Consider the following 27,395-nt stretch of genomic DNA (forward strand, 5'->3'; position numbering starts at 1 on the left):
GACTGCTCTGTTATTTATTTTCTTAAACTCCTATGTCATTAGTTCTTTATCTTAAAATGATATTCATTTCTTGAAAATGTCATGACACGCACGAGAAAAATTCCACGGAAAAATCTAGCGGATTGAATAGAAAATTCTGTTCCGCAGATTTACAACTTTTTTTTTAATAGGAAATGTCCAATGGAAAATCAGTAGAATTTCATTTTTCTTTACAACTTCTGTTCAGATATTTCTATAGGAATCTCTCGACCTGAATTTTCTCATTCTTTTCTACTCTATTTTTCTCCACTTTTCGTTGAAAACAAAATCCAACAAAATCCAACAAAAAAACCGAAAATTGGAGCCGAAGAATTTCTATAGAAAAATCATATTCTATCGATTTTTTCTGTAGAATATTTTTCATTGAACACTTCTATTAAAAATAAAACACGCAGATAAGCTGCGGAACTGATAAAAATTTCGACGGAAATCTAATAGAATTTTCTACCGAATTGTCTTGATTATTCCATGATATTTCATCCGTGAAATGCGTCAATAGCTTATTACGATAAAGATTAACTACCGATATGTGGACGCAACCTGAAGGTCAACTCATTCATTCTCACTTCGTCAAATAAAGCAAGAGCTTAATCATTAATTCGTCGTTGATGATCGCAATCTTACAACTTATCCTCTTTAATTCTATGATATCGACTGTTTCTAGGATGCCTCTAGTAGGAAATGCACAGAGATACAGCGCAGATAATTCTTATTTTTTTACGATTTTCTGCACATTTTTATGGATTTGAAACTAGGAATAGATTTGTCAGCAGAAGATTTGCCTCAGGGGAATCTAGGGCCGTACAAGTACTTTTGGGAAAAAACTGAGGAATATTCCGTCAGTTTCGGCTTCTTTTAGGTGAGTAGAAATATTTTTAAGACAGCAGTAAACTCGTTTGCACTTGAAAAAAATTTCTTCACGTAATTGTTTCACCCTTGAACCCCCAAAAATCCCCTGAATTGAAATTTCCACCGACGAATATTCCGCCTATTTCAGCTTCACACATTTTTTCTCTTGAAACTCGAAGAAAATGTAGCTTGACACCGATTATAAAAACTCTTATGTACCTTACAATGATATATCTCCATTTGTGATTAAAATTAGGGGTATTATACTTAGAAGATTGAAGATAAACCTAGTTGAGCATAAGTTAGTTGGCCAGAGCACTCCTCGGGCGTAACCATTAATTATCGTATCATTGATCGGAGGAGAATGCATCATAGCTGATTGTGTTTTCATTATTTGGTCCTTGCACACGTGTTGAAACGATGATTTCAGGATTATTTTTTCGTCATTCACAATGTTCAATCGAGGTTTATGCGTTTGAGAAACATATAAATGTCCTTGAATGTGGGTCTCGACTCGGCGTGCTTGTTCCAACACTTTGTCATCATTCTGTAGAGTTCTCGGGGGCATGACGACGGTTGGCCCAGTATGCGTGGTTTTTCTGATGTACCAGAGTGATAGCACTTACCACAATTTTCCAATACCTGCTCCGATGTCATGTCTGAGTAGGGTAGATCCTCGCAGTAGGTCAATATTTCCCATACTGTCGTTGCGTAACTCCAGATGTCGGCTTGACAACTTCGTTTACCCTGGTGGAAAATAATTCTGAATGAAATGTTGACTTTATAACCGGCAAGTGTTCTTGATACATATTAAGTCTTGATGGAATGAAAATAGTGGAATCCTTAGAAAAACAAATGAAATTTACTTATTCTGTGCTACAAATTCATTGGATTTTACTGAGATAGACATGTTGAAGAAACAATATTATTCATTTTTTAATAGTTGATTGCAGCCGTTTGAAAGAATCAGTTTCTGTGAAATTTTTACTCGAAATATTGGAATTCATCTAAAAATCAGGGGTTATTTTAAAAAATTCTCAAGTATTAATTTGTTAATTATTATCGGATACACTGAGAGAAAAATTTCCTGATATGTAGAGCATATTTACTTGAGAGGGGTGAATTATTTTCAATGGCTTAAGGACATTCAAGTGTCTTTTACAGTTTCATACAATCACACTATAGATTCAACCATTTTCAATGATCAATTCGTCAATTAAATTACGGGAGATAAATTTGAAATAAAAATAACATTAGAAAAGAATTATTATTTCTTCAAACATTGAAATTGTAAAATCATTCTTTGTAAATTATTCACAGAAAATGCTCGTAATTTTCAAAAATTGCAATTTTTAAATTATTTATTAAAAAACATGTTTTCCAATGGTTCAATATTGAGATGCAATTGAACAATAAACACTTAAACAATACAATCAATGAACAATGAAGGAAGAAAAATTATTCGTCTCAACTAAATATGTTTGATATATTAAAATTTTTTGTTCTCAGTGTAGAAAACTCGTCTAAACTTTCCTCTGTCATTTCCGAGTGTTCACCGAATTCCATTAACAACGAATGGACTACATGAAAATATTAGCAACTCATATTTACCAGCAAAACAGCTTCCCAAGCCATCCATCGTAGCGGTATCTTAGCATAACACTCATTAACGTAATATTCACCGTCGTATTTACTGCTGTACATAGCATGATCCGACACTTTAATCGATAAATTCTTGGTAATTACACAGTTTCGAGCTGCCAAGTCACAATGAGCAATGTTCAAACTCTCGAGGTACTTCATTCCAGTGGCAATTTGAGTGATAAACTTCATTAATCGACTGTAACTGTTGTTCAAAAGCCCAAATACTCGTTTTTATCGCTTTGAAAATTCAATACAACTACCATTTATAGTACGAAATGCTGTTTACTCACCTCAATGGGGCTTCGTTGTTTGACTTCTCCTGATTACGAATGTAATACGGCAAATCTCCATGCTCACCATATTCAAATACCGCACCAAACGGCTCTTCCTCCACAAGTGCCACAATCCTTGCAATATTAGGATCACGAATTTGAGCCAAAATGCACATATCCCTCATAAAATCCTTTCTGCAATTTGTAATAATGGAATAAATTACCCGAAATCACCTCCCCCCCGCGTTTTTACCTCTAAAATAAACCACATGTAATTCAAATGAAGGGAGGGATTATTTACTTCAGTGAATCCGTAACTCCTCGCCACAGTGACCTCACAATAACCAACTGTTTGTTCTTCATAGTTCCTGAATCCAAACTGTGAATTCCCTTTGCCTCGCACAAGTGAACAAATCCAAAACTTCCCTCACCAATTTTATCGCAAATTCTCAATCTGTGCCTCGATATGTGATGAATCTCCTGTACCTCAACGTTATGACGTTCCTCGATAAAATACGAAGTAAATAAACTGGAACCAGTGTGCTGTTCCCGTCTCTTTATCTGCCGAAAACCAAAACTTTTTTAATAAAACGCCCCAGGGGGCAACTCTTCCACCCATCGTATTACCCCACCACGAGTGACGAAAAATCGAATAAAAAAAAGTCAGCTGGAAGAAATAAGAAGCTAGAGGCAATGGTACACCATGAACTTTCATAAACAAAATCAATTTCCTTTTTACCGTGAATTCACTAGATTAAAAAAATTTCATTCCACGGAAATGAGGGAGTAGACCTGAGGTATGAACTTCCCGGATGAAAAACCGAACCGTTTCACCTATTGAAGGATGATTTTTTAAATTAAAAACGAATAAACTGAGAATGGGATTTAGTCACCCGCCTATTGCCCCATCACGAGTGACGAAAAATCGAATGAAAAAAATGTTTCAGCTGAATGAAAAATTTAGCTGAATGAAATAAGAAGCTAGAAGCAGTAGTGTACCATGAATTTTAGTAAACAGAGAATCAATTTCCTTTTTACCATTAGTTCACAAGATGAAAAAAAATTAATCCCACGAAAATGTGGGAATAAACCTGTAGTGTAACCTTTGCAGATAAAAAACCAAACCATTTCGCCCATTGAATGATGAATTTTTGAATTGAAAACAAATAAACTGGGAATTGGGTCTACACTCGTGCAGATTGGGAAAATATCCAGTGCAATCGGGCACTTGCGAGCTCCATTACCCCAATATCCACTTTCCATCGAGGGAAAAAAAACGGAACAAAAGCCCCGCTGAAACCCAAAACCCTTCGATATCTCAGAGAGTCACGAGGGAAAAAGCTCCTTTGTACTATTCTGAATCGAAATGTTTTTCCACCGCAGTAAAAACCGAAACGCTTGCTCACGAGCTTTTCCCGACCCCTTCCACTCATGAAGCTGAAACCAGCAAGAGATTTGCCAGTGGAAGTTTCGATTTAGGCGAATCTCGGGGTGTACTAGTATTTTTAAGTCATGTGCAAACTCGTTCGCACTTGAAAAAAGTTTGCTCGTATGATCGTTTGAACTCTAAGGGCACCACCGGAAGACAGCTTTTTTGTTTTGTGAGGAAAGAAATTAAAACGTCATTTTTTGGCATGATTTTTCCGCGAGAATCCGATTCTGTAGGCGGAAATTGCCTCCGACCGCTTAAAATTGAAGTTTTCAATTTTTTGTAACCGGAATTTTTAAGTTGCATTTTCGGTTGCAATAGATTTAAATTCAACTTAATTATTTGGGTTCTTGGAATTTTTATTCTCGAAATTACTGCAAGTGAACAATCTGAAAATTTTCATTCCTCTGAAGCCTCTTTCTTGCAAAAAAACTCCAAACCTACTTTTCCTCAATTTTTACACCCAAGTCGAAGTAGTACCCCCATCCCCACGACAGACGAAGCCCCCAGCGCCGTCAAAATATCATTGCGATCTCCCCTAAACCCCTCAAAAATCCCCTAAATTGAATTTTCCGCTGTCAAATATTCCGCCGTTTGAGCTTTCCCCTTCCCATACATCTCCCGTCTTTTCATTTCCCAAATATCACGAATACTACGAGAAACAGTTATTCGAACTCACCGTGAGAATGTCAGTGGCGGCATAATACCCCTCATAAACCTTGCTCTTCGAGGAATGTCCATGCGAGTATTTCGATTTATGAGTGTAGAGTGTCTGGGGTGTTCTCTCGGCATGTTGATCCTTCTCCTGTTCCATATGCAGTGCCACTGTTTCATTGTTAAATTCAGTGACATCAGCATAATCCGTCTTGCAGCCGGAGAAGCGTTCGTCAGGAAAAAGTAGTTTGTAAGTTTTTTCAGCGTAGACACTGCAGTGCTCGTACTCGTTGAGATCTCGTTGTCCAGGTGTCTGGTGGCCCTCGATGACCTCGCGAGTGATGGTAGCAGCATCGTAACTCGATACTGAGCCCGATCGGCCTTTGGATGCCTTCAGACTGCCGGCAAAACCAGCTAAACGGCTCGATTGGCTGCCGTTGACGACAATCGGCGTCGGCAGCTTCATGTCCTTCACATTTATCGTTATTCCTGGGGCTGATGTGCCACACAGCAACGCCGTGTGCTTCTGAAGTAGGGCCACCTTATTCCGACCGCGCAGCTTCATCAGGAGGACCATGCACGTTAGCAACAGGGCTAGCACCGTCAGGGCACCACTCACCAGGCCAATGTACGTCTGCGACCACTGGGGACTCACCGGAAATGCATCTGGCGTGATATTAGCATTTATCTCGGGATCCGTGTAATTCATGTCTGGACTCTGCTGGTAATTACCGTCGTATATGAGGGACTCGTTTTTACGATCGTAATTCGAAGACTCGAGGGACTCGTCTTGGCTTTCCACGCTCGTGTTCGATTCCAATACTGAAACTTGAGGGGTTTTGCGTTTAGCGATGAGGTTCAGGGGTTGTGGGGGATGTTTGCAGCTGGAGGAGACCGTGGCTAATGAAATTCTGCTCTCGTGGTTTGTTTTTTCGATAATTCAAAGGTGGAATTCCGATTTTTCAGGGATTTTTTTGTGTGCGGTGGGGAAATTGTGCGGGGAATATTAGATACGTATTTTTATTCCCCTGAATTATGAGAATATGATTTATGAATTGAAAATATGTTTCTTCAATTTTCTGCAATTCTTTTTTTTATTTTAGTTGAAAAATATAAAATTTTGATGTTATTTGAAATGATAAAAGTGGAATGTTTAAGGTAATTTTGTCTTTCGTTGAGAATATGTTCCTTTAATTCTCTGGAACTCGATTTTTTCTTCTTTTTAAAAAATGAAAAAATGAAAAAACGTGTCCAATATTTTTATGATTGGACGAATATCCAGACATTTAAAATGAGGAAAACGAATGTTTAATGAATTTTTATTCCCCTCGGTATGATTATCCGTTCGATTATATTTCAGCTAATTAAAAAGTTGAATTGAATCGTTAAAAATATTTCAATAATTTGAAAGTTGTTGGAGAATACACGTATACCCGATGGTCGAATCAAAGAGAAAATTTAATGACGTCAAATCTTCCAATAATTAGAATAAAAGGAATGCTTTGATGTTTTTTCTAAAACTTGGTGGAATGTTTTTTTTTGAATTAATGACTTACTGCTGGTGAATGTAACTTCACTGAGTAGAAGCCACTTTGAGCGTGGCTCCATCTCTAATTTAACGAACTTTGATGTCCTCGAGCGCAGTGGCACAGATACCGGAATGATTCCGGGTGAATAAACGGATCTCTCCTCCACATCCATATCGATCGTCGGTGGTTCGTACACATCGCCGTCCTCCGAGAACGATATGCGAATGAATTTTGGCACTTCGATGCCGCGGACTGGTGCATTGGCAGCATAAATCGTGCAGTTTTCGAATTGACGGATTTCCGTGAACTCGAAGACGATTGTTATGGGGTGGAGATTTGTCCAGCCGACCCAGTGGGCCAGGTTTGATGAGCTGTGAGGATCCTCCCCCAGGTTTCCGTCTACTAATTGTCCCATTCCGTCGATCAGATAATCTCCATTAATGTCTAATTTTCCATCGTACGAATTGTCGTCTACGTTTGCACCCCCAGGACCTGACGTCGCGGGTCTCGACGCCTTGTAAACTCTCACTCGTTCTGAAGGAATCGGAGAAAATGGAAAAAAACATTAACGAAAACAATTTCTTTCGATAACGATATCAATTTTAATTGAAATTCTGTCTTCTTTAATTCAGTTTCACAGCTACAAAATCCCTTTTGACATTTGCAATAAACATGATAAAACAGTCAAAAGGACTTCTAATGTTCAAAAATAATTTGTAATATTTTCAAATCATTTTATTAGGAATTCAAATTTCCTCTGTTTGATTTTTTTATTAAGAGGATAAAAAAAAGTGGAACAAACTATAAAATAGTTTCTATCGACCAGTTTCTACAGGAGAAAATCGAAAGAATCGGTTAAACCCCAATAGAATTTTCAACAGAAGTTCAATCGGTTTTTTGAAGAATTTAATTTCGAATTCTCGATCGAACTTCCTAGATTTTCCCATGACCTTTTCTCGTCCCTGGAATCACAGAATTTCCAAAAAACATTGGTAGACGAAAGTCCCTGATTTCCCCGTCGCGTTGGCCCCCGCCTTCTGACCAAATCGCCCGGAGCCAAAGGGTCAGATTTTCGGTTTTTCGAGGGGGAAAATCGACTTTCAAAAATCGAACTTTTTAGCCGGGAGAACTTTGATTCCAACTATTTAAGCGACGAGCTATTCAGAACTCTCAAAAGTATGTGGAAAAAGTGAAAACTGAAAAAGTTTTTTTTTCAGATTTTCAAAGGGTCAGATTTTCCGTTTTTCCAGGGGGAAAGTTGATTTTCGCGAGAAGCGAATTTTTTAGCCGGGTGAACGTTGATTCCAACTATTTAAGCGACGGGCTATTCAGAACTAGCAAAAGTATGTGGAAAAAGTGAAAACTGAGAAACCGTTTTTTTGGCCCCAGCCAAAGGGTCAGATTTTCCGTTTTTCCAAGGGGAAAGTTGATTTTCGCGAGAAGCGAATTTTTTAGCCGGGTGAACGTTGATTCCAACTATTTAAGCGCCGGGCTTGTCAGAACTGTCGAAAGTATGTGGAAAAAGTGAAAACTGAGAAACCGTTTTTTTGGCCCCAGCCAAAGGGTCAGATTTTCCGTTTTTCCAAGGGGAAAGTTGATTTTCGCGAGAAGCGAATTTTTTAGCCGGGTGAACGTTGATTCCAACTATTTAAGCGCCGGGCTTGTCAGAACTGTCGAAAGTATGTGGAAAAAGTGAAAACTGAGAAACCGTTTTTTTGGCCCCAGCCAAAGGGTCAGATTTTCCGTTTTTCCAAGGGGAAAGTTGATTTTCGCGAGAAGCGAATTTTTTAGCCGGGTGAACGTTGATTCCAACTATTTAAGCGACGGGCTATTCAGAACTATCAAAAGTATGTGGAAAAAGTGAAAACTGAAAAAAAAATGATTCACCGGGGGCGACAGGGTCAGATTTTCGGTTTTTACTTGGAACAATGGTCAGATTTGTTAACACTTCCATTTTTTATTTGGATAATGCATGCAAGCGGAGGGACAAGAGTGGCTAGAATAGATTCTGCAACCTTCTCCCCTTGTTGGGTAAAAATGTCAAGCCTCCACATACATGCATCTCCCCTCCACCCTCTCGTGAAATGTCGATTTTCGAGATTAAAAAAAAACAATAATTGCATTTTTTATTTCAATAACGCATGAGTAAACAGGGATATGAACGCAGATTTATTATAGGCCCATAGAATTACGGGGACCGGCGAGGATTTGGAAAGTCTGAATACAAGTCCTGCTTACACCTAACGAGTGCTGAAATGGGACATAACCGGAGGTAGAAAGGTCTCGGAAGCACTTGGGAAGAGGCTTCCCAAGACCTATCCAGTTCTGACCGGAAAGACCTAAGTAGAACTTGTCAGGTCCAAGTATTCGACTCGGGAATAACGACACCAATTTCTTCAGCCATTGAAAACAAAAAAGCCGAAGGGCGAGGAGTCGGAGTTCCCCACTGGAGTAATTAATGTTTATTTCGTAATACTTACGTTCCCAAACACAACCATAAATCTCCACCCTCATGCACACAGTTCTCGGATGCTGGCTCCAGGGTACGAATCTCACCCTGCTAGCCACAAATGGCAGCTCGAGCCTCTGCCTCTCAACCAGGTACGTATTGGTGTTGCCACGGAGTATGGACTCGCCAGCCAGTGTCGTATACGAGTGCCACTTGGACTCCCTGAAGTACTCCAAGTAGAATGTCTCAGCGTACTCTTGGCCCTGCCCATTGCCAAATCTCCCCTGCGTCTCGGTCCAGGTTATCAGGTGATCGCGGGTCAGGTCTATCTCGAGGAATTCACGAATTCCAGAGCTGATCTGGGCCTTTGGACACCAGGCACCGCCGTTTTTCTCCTGTCGTATTCTTTACGAGAAATTTCAGGAATTAGTGAGGATTATTTCGTCGAATTTTACGAATTCGTTATGAAGCTGAAACTAACAGAATATTCGTCAGCGGAAAATTCAATTTACGAGAGTCAAATAATCATATGTACGAATCAGTTGGTGCTTACCTCTACTATAGTGAAAGGATATAGCCAAAACGATCAGAAGAAAATGTGCAAATCAGTAGCAAAGTGGCAAAACGGTACAAGTCAATTTTTACTATTGACCAGTTTTCAATGAATATCTCGAAATCTAAGGGAGATAGCAAGATTTTTGTTATAACCTTTTTTGTAGAGCCAATTGAGATCTACAACAAATGTGATCACGAAAATTTTGCTATCTCTCTTAGATTCAGAAATATTCCACTAAAACGCAACTGGGAGATAAGTCGACTTAAACCGTTTTACCACTTCGCTACTGAAATGATTTTTAAGTGCGAAAGAGTTTGTATATTACTTTTAAAAAATTGTACACCCCTAGATTCGACTAAGACAAATCTTCTGCGGTCGAATATTTCGCTAGTTTCAGATTCATAAATTCGTTTTGGCACAGGAGTTTTTGAGACTCAGGAGAGAACGTTTTTCAGAGGGCACTAGGGCAAAACACTTTGTTTTTTATTTTCTACTGTAATTGTGTTTTTAATGCTTCGAGAATGTCCAAAGACACACAGAGAAATGGTTTATTTCAATTAAGTAAATGCCTCCATTGGAATCAATCGTATTAAACTTTTTGTTTAAACTTGAACTTGATTAATATTTGCGTTTTTATTCACATCAAATCAATAGTTTTTGAAACATAAAAAAATGTTTTCTTAATTTAACTGTAATTTTCAGAAATTTGACCCCAGTTTTCCAAGATTTTTAGGAATAACACTGAAATTTAGGGACAAAATGCATAAGATTGAGGTTTATATAACTGAAAATTAGTGGCAAAATCACTTGATTTCAGAATTCACTCGTTAAATCTTAGAATTCTGCGGATTATTAAGAACTAAAACTTGTTCATCTCTGTCAATTACGACGAATTATTTATAAACATGTAATAATCTCTTACTTTGATCTAATAAATTGTTTAAAGCAGTTTCATTAAATAAATTAATGAGTATTACTCTCAAACTTAATGCATTAGTGAAACGAATAAAATAACTTCGAATGAAGTTTCCTTGATGAATTACTCGCTATATATAATTAAAACTGTTTCATTAAAATAAATTCATGAGTATGACTCTCAAACTTGAAATATCGGTGAAACGGGCAGAAAAATTTCGACTGAATTTTCCTTGATTCAAATGCATCATTTCTCCGAGTGATTTTTACCTCAAATACTGTAATTTTCACTCGAATTTAGAAGTGCATATTGATAGACACGTCTCTCAGCAGAGATATCCTTAATTGGAGGAAATACTCCTCTCCGGTACATCAAATAATGAAATATTCAGTGCCACTGGACTCGTTGAAGCAACGCCAAACTCCACATTAACTCCATATAAATATTTATCATCCCCTGAAGTCCGATTTAAACGATTTGGTGTGTTCTCACATCGACACTCCCGCGGAATGAGGCAATACTGCTCACTTTGTTGCAAAAACTCAATGGAAATTCTCCACTCTTTAGAAATATTTCATATTTAAATTGTAAATATCTTTTTGCAGATAAGTGAACTCCCGGGGGAACGTATTAAACGTAATTTATTCCGTTTGATGGCATAAAAATTCTCCACCCAAACTTTTCCCTCCGCCGTATCTAAAAAGCCGGTATAAAAAATCACTCTGAAAATAGTGAAATGTTGAATGTCCCTTTGTCCACTCGTTTCAATGTAATTTCAAACAATGAAAAAAAAAGTCAATGTTTTTTTAAGGGGAAAACGAACCTCGTGAAAACCCCAAACCAAACAACTTCTCTCATCTCCTCGCACTCCACTTAATTCCACACTCGTACCCCTGAAAAACATTAATTAACACTCACCTAGCATTCTGCGGTCCGACAGATTTAGTTTCATAACTGGACGATGCTGAAATAGCATCATCCGGTATCTTCCCCTCCTCCATACCAAGTGGAATTGTGCATTGAGCTGAAAAAGAAGCGGTGAGAGCAAAAAACAAATAGAGAAATAATTGAATATATTTGTTTAATTTTTCAGGGCGAAACAATCCGGGAAACGAAAATGAAACAATCGACAAAATTCGAGTTTTTTTAATGGATTAATTGCTTTTTTTTCATTCTCATCAGCATTTCGTTCAAAACATTTAAAATGGATAATATTTAAAAAATGTGATATTTTTAAAATCTGAAATTTTTATAAAAAATCATTAAACAATGACGAATATTTTTGTGTGAGTTAAAGTCACTGTTAATTATCAAATTATCTTAGGAATGAATGAATTTTCAAAAGAATTACGAAACAATCCGTAAAACGAAAATGAAACAATCGACAAAATTCTATTTTTTTTACTGAATTAATGACATTATTTTTGTTTCATTCTCATAGGTATCTCGCCTAATATCAGAGTTATCGAATTGCTTTCCGATACATGAAATGAACATGAAAACCTTTAAAATGTGTAATATCTCAAAACTCAATATTTTTAATCTCAAATTTCCATTAAAAAATCATGAAACAATGACGAATATTTGTCTGTGAATTAACATCACTGTTAATTATGGTATTATCTCAAGAATCCATTAATTTCCAAAAAAAATCAGGAGACGAAAGAGTCTAGTCCTGATTTTAAAAAATCCTAGTCATTTTTCCCCGAATGAATTCTTTTGATTCTTAAAAATTGTAATCAATATTTCGTTCGACAGATTTTGTTTCATAACTGGACAACGCTAAAGTATCATCATCCGTTACCTTCCCCTCATCCCAAGTGGACTACCGCATTGAGCCGAAAAAAAAGCCGCGAGGGTAAAACCCAAATAAAGAAATAATGGAATAAATTTGTTTAACTTTCCACGACGAAACAATCCGTAAAACGAAAATGAAACAATCGAGAACTCGTCAGCCCCGCCAAATGTTTAATAATGAATACGTCGACGGACGTGATGTTGGTGGGTGGCTGGGAGTTATGAGTGAGTACAAGAAGCAAGAGGGATAGGAGTTGGAAAAGCCCTCTCTCGTTTTCCCCGACGGTTACTCCCTCGGGCATGCAGTTATCCCCCAGAAATACCCGCACCACCCACGCGAATACGTATGTGTGTATGCATCCATGTGGGTTAACATTGGAGAGAGGCAAAGCAAATTTCCGGTGCGACGCGCTCTCTCCCAACGTCGTGGATTATTCATACTAACCGGAAGCATTCTTAATCTGCTCCTCCGACGTGCAGCTGGAGAAACACCAGTACAGTGCCAATGTGGCAGTGACAATTTTCACTGTTGTTGTCGTGTTACACATTATATGTCCAGCCACTCAACTGTTGTCCCTCTTTAATTAGTTTTTGGGAGTTATTGAAATATTAACATCCGGATTGTGGCGAATCATTGCGCCCACCAACTCTCCTGTCATCGCATTTTAAACTGCAACAGAAATGTTTCATAGGTTGGTAGATTTTATTCAGCTGCAGAGGGGGGACAATTTCATTATCATTTTTGTGTGATTGTGAGCGGTTTTTTAAATTTTTGACCTTTGTAAATTATGTGGAATATCGCTTTTTTTATGGGATAAAATATTGAGTTGCCGCCCTAAAGGATATTTTCAGGGTGATCGAAACGCACCAACACAATTTGATCTTTGTTATGCAAAATAATATTGCTAAATAATATTCATCAAGCGGTCTATAATTGTTAGTCCTTGAATAAATGGAAAATATTATCTCACGTTCAATTGAAAAATTGTTGAGATCATCAATAGTCTGATAATTTCACGACAAATTTCAATCAAAAATCTTTACAATATCTAAGAAATAATATAGATGAAATTTAAATACATTTTCTCGCTGAAAAATTTGTTATTTTTAAATAAATTCACTGATAATTTGAAATTGAATTAAATGTCATGTAGGAAAAAATGAAAATCATGGCAAATCAAATAACTATTGCCTTAATCTCCGAAATTAATCCAAAAATTCCAATTATTAATGAAATTTCCACTATTTTACCCATAAAAAAACTCAATTTTCTTAAATTATCGCCATAAAACAGACATTCATGGACCCTAAAAGCATCTAAGTTGCAACAGTTAAGACATGAAAAAATCCTATTATGCCCCATTAATTAACAAAACACGCGAAAAATTCCCTGCGGCGAATAAAAAATTCTCCATTCATACACAGAGAAAAATAGTCTTTGGAAATCACCAACGATTTGTTAAAAAAATGAATAAAAACCCCTGATCCAGAAAATAACTCGACTTTTGCCGTCGAATTTTGTGAGAAATTCCCCTGGAATTGACTCACAATCTTTCCACTCTCAACCTAGAATTATTGTTCCACTGTGATTGGCAGCAATTGCTCATGTGATCCATTTTCCTTTCCCGAGGTTTTATAGTCCTAGGTGGTACAGGCACTGGAAATTTACTTCTCCCATTTCTTGAAAAATTGCGTTGTCGTGCTTTATAATCCCGTTGCCGTGCATAAAGCCGGTTTTACTCCCCTTTAAAACGTCTTTCCTCATTCTATTTACGTGCAAAATTGATTTACTTTAAACAGAGCCGTTCAGCAAATTGTCAACGTCCCAATGCGGATAGAGCGTAGATTTAAAAAAATCCAAACACAATGCTTCTGCTTTCTTCCAATCAGCGATTTTCCTCCCATTACTCCTGTCGTTGAATTCATTTAATTCTGGCATTTAACTGTTCCTGGAAACATTCCATCGGTGATTGAATACTTCACTCGAATCCCTTTATCAACCCAAATAATTGCATTTCATCCCTTGTTGCGAATGTGAACTGGATTTAAGATTAAATCCTTCATCGAATTTTTTATTCATTTCGAAGAGCCAATAAATGGAGTTTTCAATGTTGAGTGATCAATGACAGCTTACATTTTCACAATTTTAAATAATTTATACTGTCATATGGACCTCACGATCGCAATTTCATTGAACTATTCGTTTCGGTGAATTGGTCATCATTAAAACTTTCACGACTGTCCGAAAAAATTCTATCTTTCTTCAACATTTCAAAATTCATTGAGAAAAAGAAATTTCGGTAGAATGTAGGTGATGAAAAAATCCAAACAATGCTTCCACTCATATTACTCTAATCATTCAATTCCTCCCACATTCAATTCCGGCATTTGACTGTTCCTGAAAACTATTATATTATTATTTAATCCCTTTATGAACCGAAATAATTACACTTCATCCTTTGCTGTAAATTTGAACTCAAGTTAAAATCAAATCATCAATCAATTTTGTTATTCATCTTGGAAAGTCAATAAATGGAGTTTTTTATATTGAGTGATCATCGATATTTAATTTACAGATTGAATTATCAAATCATTGTGGAAATTGAGCAATAGTTCCTTGAATTTTCAAAATCTTCATCAATTTTTATTCTTATGTGGACCTTAAAATCGCAATTTTATTGAACATTCCGGAAATCAATTGAGTTTTCAGTCACAACACATACGGAAATTTCCCGACTGCCCATAAAAACCCATTTCGTTTCAAAATTTAAAAATTAAAATAGTCACCGTCTCAACTCCAACAGAACTTAGATTTAAAAAAAAATGCAAACAATGCTGCCACTTTCTTCTAATGAAAGAGTTCCTCCTACTGCTCCAAGCGTTGAATTCCCCGCGCATTTAATTCCGGCATTTAACTATTCCTGAAAATATTCCATCAGCGATAGAAAACTTCATTGAAATCCCTCTATGAACCCAAATAATTGCGCTTCATTCCTGCCGCCCCTTGTAACAACTTCCTGCACTCCATCAGAATTAATTAACTCCAACCTGAACTTCGTCAACACTCAATGTCATTGAAAAAATCGAGTAATCAAGCCCTAAAAGGGAGGAAAGAAATAAATTGATAAGATAAAACGAATAGTTAATTGTTCGTTTTTGTTTGTCCCTTCACATTCAGCCGTACCGATGCTCTTGATAATTGGCTAGTACAGGGAAGCGGTAAATGGGAGTCAGAAGAGGGCAAAAAGGGAGAACAAAGATAGACAGACAACTGGCAAACGTCGTTTTATCCTCCCGAAGAAGATGGTTTTCCATTATATACAGATATAATGCCCCATAACTGGAGCATCAACTCGTACAATTCATTGTCCACTCCCTTCAACAACCAGCGCAAAAGGTAAAACGACGACGAGTAAAATTTCCGTGAATCCCAAAGTCAGAAGTTTAATGAGATTTTGTTATAAAAACGTCGTTCCACTTCTCCTTTGATTTGTCCCAAACTACTGTCTGTCATTTCTCTTGGTATTATTACGCCACTTCCAGCGGAGTTTATACCCATTTGTCCTCAAACATTTGTCGGAAGCTCCTCCATTTCCCAGACTGTAAGAAACAAAAAGGGGCAATCCATATGGTCCTGTGGATGACCCGGGATTAAGGAACAAACTTTGCTCTCACGTTTGATAGCGCCCGCAAGGACGAGATGAAGGAACAACGGAAAAAGAAACACGAGAAAACACTGAGAGGTATCACACGGTTAGGAATTTTTTTCTGAATGTGTGGGATCAAATCTTGAGGATTTTTATCAAGTTACATTTCTACATGATTGCGAGGGAATTTGGTCGTTGCAAAATCGCTTGTTTTATTGAATTTTCAGTTGAATAATGTCGGAAGAAAATTCAATAGAAAACGTAATGCACTTGTTAAAAATATTTATTAGAATACTATTGAAAACGCATTCGCATTCAATCGAAATTCTCAGAGGGAGCGCTAAATTTTTTTACTAAACTTGTTCAGATGCCAAATGTTTTCGGTGAAAATGAGTGAAATTCTGAATTTATTAGATCAAATGTTCGAATTTTTAAACAAGTAAAAATCGTATAATTCAGTGATTTTTTTATTATTTATGAAAGTTGACGCTTCACTTAAATAACCCGTGGAAAAGATCCACAAAATTTCTACCGCATTCTAAAAATTAAACCTCACATTCAATTCAACGTCCACCGGATTAAAATTTCCGAACAATATTGCCTGAATTTTCACAATTCCCGCTAATTTCTTCTGTCACATAAAAAAATAAGGCATCCGAAACCCAACAAAATATTCGAAAATTCCAGATATCATTATTAAAAATAGAATAATCCCAGAAATTCCATCTATTCCACAAAACCCCCTGATTTCTCGCATTAGACTGCGTTTTCCTCCGCTGCCCTCTGTTTGGACATTAATTATACCAGTGAAAGGGTCTTTGTGGACGTGAGAAAAACGAGTAGAGAGTAAAAGGAGCCCCCCTCCTCCCCCTTGGCGGAAGGTGAGCTTACGTTTGACGACAGAGCAAGAGAGCCCTCGGAGAGAGGGCCGAGAGGAAATGTATATAAAGAGAACTACAGCCCGCAGCAGCCAGCCGTTTGCTCTCCTGCGCAACAAGTAAACCAACGATCAATACGCAATATACTTGGTGTCCACGACGTAACCGTACACAGAAGGACCCCACTCACAGCCAGCAACAATTTTTCTCTGCCACTTTTCCGTCTCCTTTCCCTCTTCCTTTTTCCCCCCCATCTAAAACTTGCAGACCGAATGGAGAGAAAAAAAATTTCCCCGGCTACCCCCTAACGATTTCCGATTTTTTCCACATGAGAGAAAGACCAGAACAAAAAACAACAGAACTAAAGTGAAGAGAAAAAAATATAAGCTACATAACTACGACGCAGACGCGGCATCGAATTTTAAAATAGTCTATGGTCCTGCGAGTTCTCTCGTTCGGACGCCGATATAAAAAATGTAAAAAGTTTCGGGTGCTTTGAAATATAAATTGGCAGAGGAGACGAGGTATCGGGGGAAGAAAGTAGCGACGTAAAAAAAAAACGCGCGCCATAAAGCGAAGAAGTACGAATAAACGGGATAAAAAGAAGGAGAGAAGCGAGTCGAAGGTAAAAGTGAAGACGTTATCAAAGAAATGGAGATGGGCTCGTATTGGACACACGCTTGATGGTATAATGGCCCCCCGCCCCCGGCCGAGTGCCCCTCAATGGCCCTCGCCCCACCGACTCGCCCACTGTAACCCATCCGAGCCAAGTGCACCCCGACGTATTCAAGACAAACGTGAAAAGTAGACATTGAAAAGCAACCCATACACCCCTGACACGGAGAATAGGTGATGCCGTTGGTGGGGTGAAGAGAGAGTGCTCCAACATCAAGAGAACTAGAGAATTTAACAATGAGCGTATGCCAACAAAGTTATCGTTGGCGTTGAATAGACGATGAAATTATTCACGGGCAATCTGTCGTAACCGAGTTAATTTCGGCTCGCTGCGGAAATCTACATATTCAGCAAGATCACTCCCTAGCGCCGGTACGCGCGCCGAGTTCCCTGTCCCTCTCATTTCCACCCACTCACTGCCCCCGACCCCCTCCCCCCACCGCTATCCATGCTTTTACCCGTTCCCCCGTTGCATTTTGCCCTCCCGCTACCATCGCCTCTTTAAACAGCATCAGCATCAGCAACTGCCTAGCACACAGTTCTCGCACGGGGCCTCGAAAATCCATCATTACGGACTGTTGAAAACAAAAGGAGGAGGGGATGCAAAAGGGCTTTTCGTGAATTAACCAATTGGATGAAATGAATAACGCTTTTGAGTGTATATAACTGGTGCTGGTGCGCACGCGGCAAAACTGACGATCGATCTCAAACCCACTGTACAACGTCAGGTTTATGTTCCTCCGCATTCCGATCCACCTCCCTGGACCCCATAATCCCTCTGCCTCCTGCCGTACCCCTCGCTACTCTGCGGGAAAATACATGTAAACAGTGGGTGGCGCTCGAGGGTGAAGGAAGAGCCTAGTCAAAACACGTCTCAATGTGTCCCACGGTGGAAGGGGCTAGGTCATCTCGTCGCGATCGCTCTTCATCGCTATTGCGTTTGGGTCGTGGCGAATGCACAGTTTTGGATATTAATGATTTGAAATTTAGGTGATTCGTCCACTGAGTATTCGGGTTCAATTGAAAGTTTAGGGGAATTCTTCAAAAATTCATTGGAAGTGAANCCGCCCCCCTCCCGCCACCGCTATCCATGCTTTTACCCGTTCCCCCGTTGCATTTTGCCCTCCCGCTACCATCGCCTCTTTAAACAGCATCAGCATCAGCAACTGCCTAGCACACAGTTCTCGCACGGGGCCTCGAAAATCCATCATTACGGACTGTTGAAAACAAAAGGAGGAGGGGATGCAAAAGGGCTTTTCGTGAATTAACCAATTGGATGAAATGAATAACGCTTTTGAGTGTATATAACTGGTGCTGGTGCGCACGCGGCAAAACTGACGATCGATCTCAAACCCACTGTACAACGTCAGGTTTATGTTCCTCCGCATTCCGATCCACCTCCCTGGACCCCATAATCCCTCTGCCTCCTGCCGTACCCCTCGCTACTCTGCGGGAAAATACATGTAAACAGTGGGTGGCGCTCGAGGGTGAAGGAAGAGCCTAGTCAAAACACGTCTCAATGTGTCCCACGGTGGAAGGGGCTAGGTCATCTCGTCGCGATCGCTCTTCATCGCTATTGCGTTTGGGTCGTGGCGAATGCACAGTTTTGGATATTAATGATTTGAAATTTAGGTGATTCGTCCACTGAGTATTCGGGTTCAATTGAAAGTTTAGGGGAATTCTTCAAAAATTCATTGGAAGTGAATTCAAGTGAATGTTTTCAGTGAATTTTTCAGTAGAAAAAGACAAAAGTCTTTTTCTACTGAAATTATTTCAGGTAACTTGAAGTCCTGCGTCGGAAGAGGCTAGTTCACATCTCGGTTCTTGCTCTTCATTGATATTTCGGTTGGGTCTTGCCGAATGCGAATACAGCTAATGAATAGGGCCAAGCGGCGCAGAATGGACATTTGCTTTTTCTTATTTCAATAACACGTTGAATTTTTAATGAGATGGGAAATTTTTTTTCTTCGTGAAATGTACAATTTGTTGTCTTTGTGATGAGCCTACACTGGGCTTTACTGAGAAATTTATTCCTGATTTATGAATATTTTTTAAAATTTCAAAAGTGTTCATTCGCCCCCTCGCTATTCAAGTTCAATTGAACTTCGAGATTTTCGTCTTTTTCTACTTGAAATTATTTGAAGTCCCTCCAATTCTCCCTGAAACTGGCGATTCCCCAAGCACTTTTCTTTTGAATCAAATTGAATGTCACTCTCCCGTAGATAACAATAACATTTTTATTAATTTTCAATTTTGTAAAAAAAAATAGTAAACAAAATCAATATTGTGAAATTGAACTCAATTCATGACCAAATCCTTCATCAAATGTCTTATTAATCTCTAAAATAAATAAAATAGTCGTTTCACCCATGGATTTTTAATCCAAAACTCCATTTCCCCGACATGTAACGATTTTCGCTAATTCTTACTGTCGTAAACTTGGCGATCGATCTGAAACCCACTGTACAACGTCAGGTTTATGTTCCTCCACGCTGGCAGCCTCCTCCCTGGACCCCATAATCCCTCTGCCGCCCGCCTGCCCCCTGAACTCTGCGGGCAAATACGTATAAACAGTGGATGGCGCTCGAGGGTGAAGGAAGAGCCCAGTCAAAACACGACTGAATATGTCCCACGTCAGAAGAGGCTAGATAACCTCTCAGTCCTCCCTCTTCATCGCCCTCTCGTTTGTGTCTTGGCGAATGCACCTGCGCTCGATTTATCTCTTTTCTCGTTGCTCTCAGTCTGTTCTGTTGTCTCGTGCGGTAGCCTTTCCTAAGCCATGGGGCGGAGGGGGTTCGGCTTACTGTTGTTGCTCTTGCTGTCTCGCTTTTACCCCTCCAACGTATTCAGTGGTGCGTACGCCAGGCTCCCTTAACGTGTGGTTCAACAGTAGTGAAACAGAACAAAAGATAAAGAAGCGAAAGAGCAGTTTGGGCATTTCTAAAAGCTCATATTGAATTACGCTTCATTTGCATGCGCACGTGACCGTATCCGAAGGAGAAAAGGAGAGTAGAAAAGAAGTCGATGGAACCCCTTCGTTTTTATGCATCCCATTATTCAACGGCATTATTGATATCATGAGTTATGACAGTAATGGGTTTTGATGAAATTTTCGCTGGCCCCCGGCGTTGTCTTTCTTCTGTGGACGCGTTACGTTTTTTATTTACATGAATTTCTTCTTCTCAGAGGTGAGGACAATTTAGTGGAACACTTGCGGGAAAATTTAATAGAAAACGTAATGCATTTCTATTAGAATTCTATTGAAAGGGTTTTTTTCTGATTGGGATGAACATTTATGAAAATTGATGAAATTTTTTTCAAATTGAAACTTAAAATTCAAGTGAATTTTGAGGTTTTTGTCTTTTTCTACTTGAAATTATATAAATTCCCTCAAACTCCAACTGAAACTAAAAATTTCTTAAGCTAAAAATTTCCCTTCGAATCACATTGAATATCACTCTTCAAAAAATGATAACTTCCGTTGAAATTTTTTGAAATTCAAGTAACAGATGCATTTTTATTTTCAACGTTGGGAATTTGAACTCAGTTTGAAAGCAAATTGTTCGTCGTCTCATATTTATAACACGAGTTATGACAGTAATGGCTTTCAATGAAGTTTTCGCAAGCCCCCGGGGTTGCCTTTCTTCTGTGGATGCTTCTACTTTTTTATTTACATGAGTTTCTTCCTTTGTCAGTTGAGGTTTCATTTCAATCACTCGTGGAAAAATTCCATAGAAAACGTAATACAATTGCTACAATATTCTGTTAAAATTCTATTGAAATCGTATTCGTTTTTTTTGCTGAATAGAATTCTAGTAGAATTGTTATAGAATTTTTAGAGAAATTGAACCAATTTTTTTGAAGGACGCGCTAGATTTTTGTATTCAACTTTTTTGGATTTTGTTATTCGGGAAGAACCAATTCAAATTAGTTGGAGTGAATTTTGTAATCTTCATCTTTGTCAGCTGAAACTAGAAATTCTCTGAGCCCTTTCCTTTTGAATTAAATTGAATGTTACTCTTCCCAAAAAAAAAAAAACATTTTTGGAATTTTTTTCAAAGTGAAGTAACAACGTCACTTTTATTTTCAATTTTGTTAATTTCAACTCAACTCAAGACCAAATTGCTCCCAGAATGTCTCAATCATCTTGAAAAAAACCCGTAAAATTGAGTTCTTCATATTTATAGCAGGAGTTATGGCTTATGACAGTAATGGGTTTCAATGAAATTTTCGCGAGCCCGAGGGGTTGCCTTTCTTCTGTGGACGCTTTTACTTTTCCATTCACATGAAATTTCTTTCTCTCTTTTGTCGGCGATTGTATCGGTTTCCAGTGTCATAATGGCGATGAAAGTGCGACGGAGGGATGAGTTGAGAGGGAAACAGGGGGGTAAAAAAAATTGCGGAGGGTTTTGCGAGTGTCAAAGGGGATGCGAAATCATTGATGGAGAATCACGTAATACCTCAGAGAACCCGGGAGAGTTTCCTTGGCTCCTCAATGTGGTTTCTACCGAGGGTATATAGCCATTTCTCCCAAAGGCACTGAGTGGGAGGGTGCGACAGAGAGAATCAAGAGGCACAGTAGCGAAGAGGTCCTTAATTCAGTTAAGAAACCCAGGGACGCGCAAAGTCGAGCCTAAAAGCATTTCCTGATAGAAAACCCTCAATTTGTCCCTCCATTTTTTACCCTCCCTGCTCTCTCGAATTCCTCTGGCTCTCTGCTCGGCCAAAGAATGCTGAGGGAAATATTGGGGAGGGTAGTCAGTACCTGGGAAATAACGAAAACGAATGCGAGAAAGGAGAAGATTTGTCGTTGTTGTTTGCGGGGAGTAATTGTTAGCTATTTTCAACCGCATTGATGATTTCTATAAATATACACGGTGAGAAATATTCAATAAAAATTACGCATCTTTTCCGTAATTCCGGAGCGAAATGTGGTGGTAGGAAATTTTACGGAACTGTCACAGAATTTTTCCAGAGCGTTCCGTAATTTTTGCCGGAATCTCGTGTGAAAAATTATGATACCGTCACTTAAATTTTTTAAGTCGATTCCGTAATCGCTGAGCGGATTGTGAGTTCCGTAATTTTTACTGAATATTTCTCTCCGTGTACCCATTGGGCCTTACAGATTTTTTACTATAAAAAATACATTCATTCCTCACGAATGCATGACGAATGCCAATTTAAATTGCAGAAATTGCTGTAATTGCATAGTTATGGTTATAGTAATACCTATGAAAATGTTACATGGATTTTTTTTAAAGGGAGTAAGAGAAAACGTTCTAGTTCTCAGTAATTTGAAGAATAACTTTGAAATTCGGGGTAATTTGGCGCTAAATATTCGCATTTTAATTGAAAATTCCAGTGAATTGGGAATTCTTCGGCTCCTGAAAAGATCCCCCTAAATCAAATTTAATACTGGTGCTCCCTAAAGTTACGTGTAAACTGTCCATGAAATTTCAATTTTCTTTCGACACCTGCTAGCCTGTTCGAGCAAGAAAAATGCCCAGTCATCACCTGCTTTATTCAACTAGACACCACCAGAGCAATTCACCCCGTAAACCCAAACAAATTTCCTTCGTCACTGAACCATCAGTAAATATCTCCACTCATTCCGTCGAAAATTCTATTCGCAAGGACAAAACTTTCCGACTCCACAAGTCAACATTTGTTTTTGTCACAATGAACAAAAGCGACTGAATCGTCAATTATCATTACAGAGAAAAAACGTTTTTATTTTCAGTGAAATTCAGCGAGTGAAAAACACTGAAATTCAGTTATTTTGTCACCAATTTTCAGCGCTGTTATCGAATTAACGATATCGAATCAGTTAATTTCTTGAATTTTCAAATTATTTTCGATTTTCAGATCCATGCGGCACTGAAAAACACTGAAAATTTGGAAAATTCAGGCAACAGTTATCTGAATTCTCAATAAGTGGTAAACGAAGATAAGTCGACTCATCTCCCAGTTGAGTTTTTGAGGAATATTTCCGAATCTAAGGGAGATAGCGGAATTTTCGTAACTACATTTGTCGTAGCACTCAATGGGCTTCACAAAAAAGGTCATAACAAAAATTTTGCTATCTCCCTTAGAGTCGAGATATTGATTGAAAACTGGTCAATAGTCGAAATTGACTTATCTCCTTGACCACTTGAAAAATCACCAATCGTTTACCAAAAAACCCCAATTTTCTCAAATTTCCAAAACGAATCTTCAAAATTTCGTGAACCCTTCTCATTCGAAATTGACTTCACCCTCACAACCTCGAAAATTCAGGTGCCACCGTACCTGAAACGTCAAGAAATTTCCCCCAGTGTCCCCATTATTACCAATAATTCATAAATACCAATAAATTCCCGAATTACTCCCCGATGATCTCACATGTCCACCTCCACCAATATTCCGAAGTACCCCACCCCACCCCGGCCCCGAAAAACAAACCCAATGCCAGCTGAAAAATGTGAAAACAGAATGAGGAAAAGAAAAATGAGAGATTTCACTTTATCCCCCCACATATGTGACCATAACCCCATCCCCCCGGCTTGTTTCGTGGCGTCACCCTCAAATTCCTTAGGCCATTATCGTCATTCCTCTCCGCCTCCTTCAACCCCCGTCTTCCCCCCCCCCCTCCCCTCCCCCCTCTTGTATCCCCATTTCTCTCAATTTCGAAGGATATATGTATGCACTATGGGAGACTGTGTCGACGCGTGCAGCGATGCGACACGAAAGCGATACATTTCCGGTCGCGATACACGAACGCCCTCTTCGGTTATTGCACCCCTCCCCCCCTCGCCCCCCGTTACATCCTCTTAAACGACATACCATATAGATCCCCTTTCTCTCTTCCCCTTGTGTCGCCAACAACACGCTCGAGAACAATGTCGTAGCTAATTGCATTTATCGTGCGACCCAGCGTATCACGATTAGACAAATCCGTCCCGTCCAAAGTGATTTCAATTCCCCGGCCCTGACTATGACTTTATTCAATTATGCGAATTGTTGTGTGTGGAAAATACACGGGGAAATGGATTATCGAGATATTCGAGTTTGATTCGTTCGGGTGGAAATGAATAATCGTGGTTTATAAATGTTTAGGTATTTAATTCGGGGTTTTCAATGTTTTGCCCATTTCATTATCATTTCGAGAGAATTGATTTGTATTAATGGATTCATTATATTAATTGATGCGGACTTTTGAGATATAAGTTGCGAATGTGGAAATTCAATTTGGGGCTTGATTATTGCTATCGTGAAATCGGTAATGGACGCTTCGGAGTTTTGTGTCGGGGAAATTTGATTTATGGTGAAGAGGAAATTGTGACTTGTTTTCGGGCGCGGGAGGGGTGAGGTGCGATAGCAGGAGAGGTTTGCAATGTTATTAGAGGAGTGACGTGGTTTATTGCGAGTGGAAGCTGCTGGAGGAATGTCTCATCAAAAAGTTGGGAATATTTTTTAGGGGCACTGTGAGGGGGTAGAGTTATCTTATTATTTTTGGGAAATTATGTCAGAGTAGGATGGGTAGTATTTTTAGTGTAGTATAAATTGGCGAAGTGGGTTTACGGCACTTGTACAATTTCGAGTATTTAAGAAATGTTTATTGATACGTTGACAGAAGGATTTATTCGCTAGTCATAGGGCTTTGTAACTGTACGGAGAGAAATTCTTTAGAAAAATTGTAGCGCTGTTAGAGTAAATTTCTAGGAATTTCTGATAAAATTTCCTGGGTTTTCTGGGGAAATTGCATATGAGAGCGAGAAAACTTCACGTGCTACTCAATAAAATTTCAATTTATTTAATGACAAATACACACTTGAGGAGAACAAAACGCAAGCGCAATTTTTTCGTTGATTATAAAAGATCTCTTCGTTAAAAATAATAAAATTTCAGTTTTTCCCTGGTGAATGTATAACGGTCGATAAACATTTCGAGATCTACTGGAAAATTATGAACCATTTTTGAATTATATTGCATTATTTATTCATGAAATGAAAATGTAAAACATCCAAGTTTCAAGTTATTTCAATTCTTTTTCCTGAAACTTCAAGAGCTTAATTGCGATATTTTTATTGGAAATGAATAATAAAATCTCCCTTTCCTTTCTTACTAAATGGAAACAGTCAACAAATATTTTGACACCTCACAGAAAATCATGAATTATTTTAGAAGCAAGTTGAGTCATTCATTTATGAAAACAAAATATTCTAAAAAATCAAGTCTTATGTTAATTCAATTTATTCCCTTGAACCTTCAAAAGTCAATGAATTATCTGCCATCACAGAATCCACAACCCTTCAAACAATTTTCATAATTAATTTTTCCCAACAAAACCATGAAAAAAACCAGCCTCTTCCCAAAAATTCAAGAATAACTTTTCAACACTAGCCTCTCCACGCCCCCCAAACTCCTTGACAATCGAATCAAACGGGATAAAATTGGTTACCCAAATAATACCCCCGCGCCCGAAGAATTCGATCATTAAACACACCATACGCTGAGCGCCGAAAGAGGCTTTCCGATAGAGAAGGGGGGGAGGGAGCGCTATAATTGATTAACATTCGAATGTCGAAAGGGCGAGCGATCAAACCATACGGTCCAGCTCGTTTCCATTCCCAATGCACCCCCTTTTCACCAGTCCGAGGGGGTGGCGGTTTTCCTCCCCCCTGCCCCTGACTTTTTTCCCCATAACAAGGAAAAAGCGACGATTATACCGTAGTAGAGAAAACCGCCCTCTCACCACCTCCGCACGTGTGGACCATGTTTACTTTCCATTACAATTATGGATATTGATCCTGACTCTGGGGCTCTCTATAGTTCTCTCTCTCTCTCTCTCTCTCTCTCTCTCTCTCTCTCTCTCTCTCTCTCTCTCTNTCTCTCTCTCTCTCTCTCTCTCTCTCTCTCTCTCTCTCTCTCTCTCTTTCTCTCTCTCTTTCTCTTTCAACTCCACAGCCTCTCTCGCGCGGTTTATCAGGGACGCCAGAGCGGTCTCTGCGGGACACGAATAGATTGACTTTGGAAATTGTTTTTCTTTTTATATTCGGTTATGGCTGGCTGATACAGCCATTTTTCCTATTTTATTTCATCCCCCCCGCGGGGGTGCGCCGGCGGCAGCGGTGGCGGCGGGCGAAAGGGCTCTCCCTGTCATTCTTCTCCGTGTAAAATAGGGTGATATGCGGACATGGCTATATACGTATTGGCATTATTGACAGGTGTATGGTATACGTCAGGTGCAGGGCCAACGTCGGCATCCCCCNCCCCCGCCCCTCTGGGCTCAATGGGGATTGACACTGACGAGATAGAATTAAAGGATAAAAGCAGAAATGGAGATCAACCTTGTGTTATTAATACAAGAGGCTGTCCACTCTACTGTGAAGTACAACGTGAGTGTAATGTTTCACGAATGTCGGGATTCGTAACGAGTTTATTATTCGGCTCAGTGATTCTCGGGGGAGATAATGCGGTGACATATTCGTGATTGTCTCCGTTTGAAGATGAAGATGCAAAACTTCTGACTCTCGGAGTCACGTCAACACCATTGAACCTCACAATTACCCTCTCTCATTGTTGGTGGAGTACAAAAAAATGTGACTCACCGTAAAAATCGTGGAAATCGCTCACTCATTCCCGTGCAGCAGCACTCAAGTCCCTTTTAACTGCCATTCGTGAAATGGAACTGAAATAAACTCAAATATCGTTGTAAACTGACACGACTCTACAATTTCCTCTCCTTGTAATTCAATAAAATTTCCGTCCCGGTGTATTCACTCCCTAACGTCTTCCTCAAATCGTTTATTCCACCTCCTTATCGCATACGTAAGCGACAGGCGAGGGTGAAGGATAAATAAGGAAATATACGGAACTGATCGTAGATGTTCACCGAGAAATACGATATCTGAATTTCTTTTTTTACTTTGTGCACTCGATACAAGGGTTAACGTGTGTATGGGGCACCCTTTTTTTATTCAACCGTCGCAGTGGGGAATGAAAAAATACACGAGGAGGAGAGAGCTCAGCATCCACCGAGTGTGGAGCCGAGTGGAGTCTGTGCCAGGGGTTGGTTGAGA

General features: G+C 39.0%; 2 protein-coding genes across 2 annotated transcripts in view; one reads left to right on the forward strand and one right to left on the reverse strand.

Moving 5' to 3' along the window:
• Positions 1–420: 420 nt before the first annotated feature.
• On the reverse strand, positions 421–27,353 carry LOC107044686 (discoidin domain-containing receptor 2). The gene is made up of 10 exons (XM_015266652.2): positions 26,925–27,353; positions 12,580–12,804; positions 11,256–11,361; positions 8,897–9,270; positions 6,444–6,950; positions 4,913–5,715; positions 3,106–3,365; positions 2,823–2,999; positions 2,500–2,734; positions 421–1,635 (listed from the first exon to the last, which is right to left on the reverse strand). Exons 2-10 carry the CDS (start codon positions 12,680–12,682, stop codon positions 1,345–1,347), a joined length of 2,856 nt encoding a protein of 951 aa, XP_015122138.1. The 5' UTR covers positions 12,683–12,804; positions 26,925–27,353; the 3' UTR covers positions 421–1,344.
• The window catches only part of LOC107044684 (type I inositol 3,4-bisphosphate 4-phosphatase), a 36,451-nt gene continuing 21,831 nt past the window's right edge, over positions 12,776–27,395 (forward strand). Inside the window, exon 1 of the mRNA XM_015266651.2 lies at positions 12,776–12,826. The gene's annotated coding sequence lies outside the window, so the exon portion shown is untranslated. The remainder of the gene's footprint in view (positions 12,827–27,395) is intronic.

Source organism: Diachasma alloeum, unplaced genomic scaffold (assembly GCF_001412515.2).
Source record: "Diachasma alloeum isolate Michigan unplaced genomic scaffold, Dall2.0 Dall_scaffold_00782, whole genome shotgun sequence".
Classification (NCBI taxonomy): domain Eukaryota; kingdom Metazoa; phylum Arthropoda; class Insecta; order Hymenoptera; family Braconidae; genus Diachasma; species Diachasma alloeum.

Bases quoted from the DNA above. Each gene is read 5' to 3' on its own strand.
- LOC107044686 (XM_015266652.2), bottom strand. From the start codon at position 12,682: ATGTGTAACACGACAACAACAGTGAAAATTGTCACTGCCACATTGGCA. The intron at 11,362-12,579 runs GTTAGTATGAAT...CTTCTTTTTCAG, and splicing joins GCAGATTAAGAATGCTTCCG to CTCAATGCACAATTCCACTT. The intron at 3,000-3,105 runs GTAAATAATCCC...TACAAATTGCAG, and splicing joins GGAGTTACGGATTCACTGAA to AAAGGATTTTATGAGGGATA.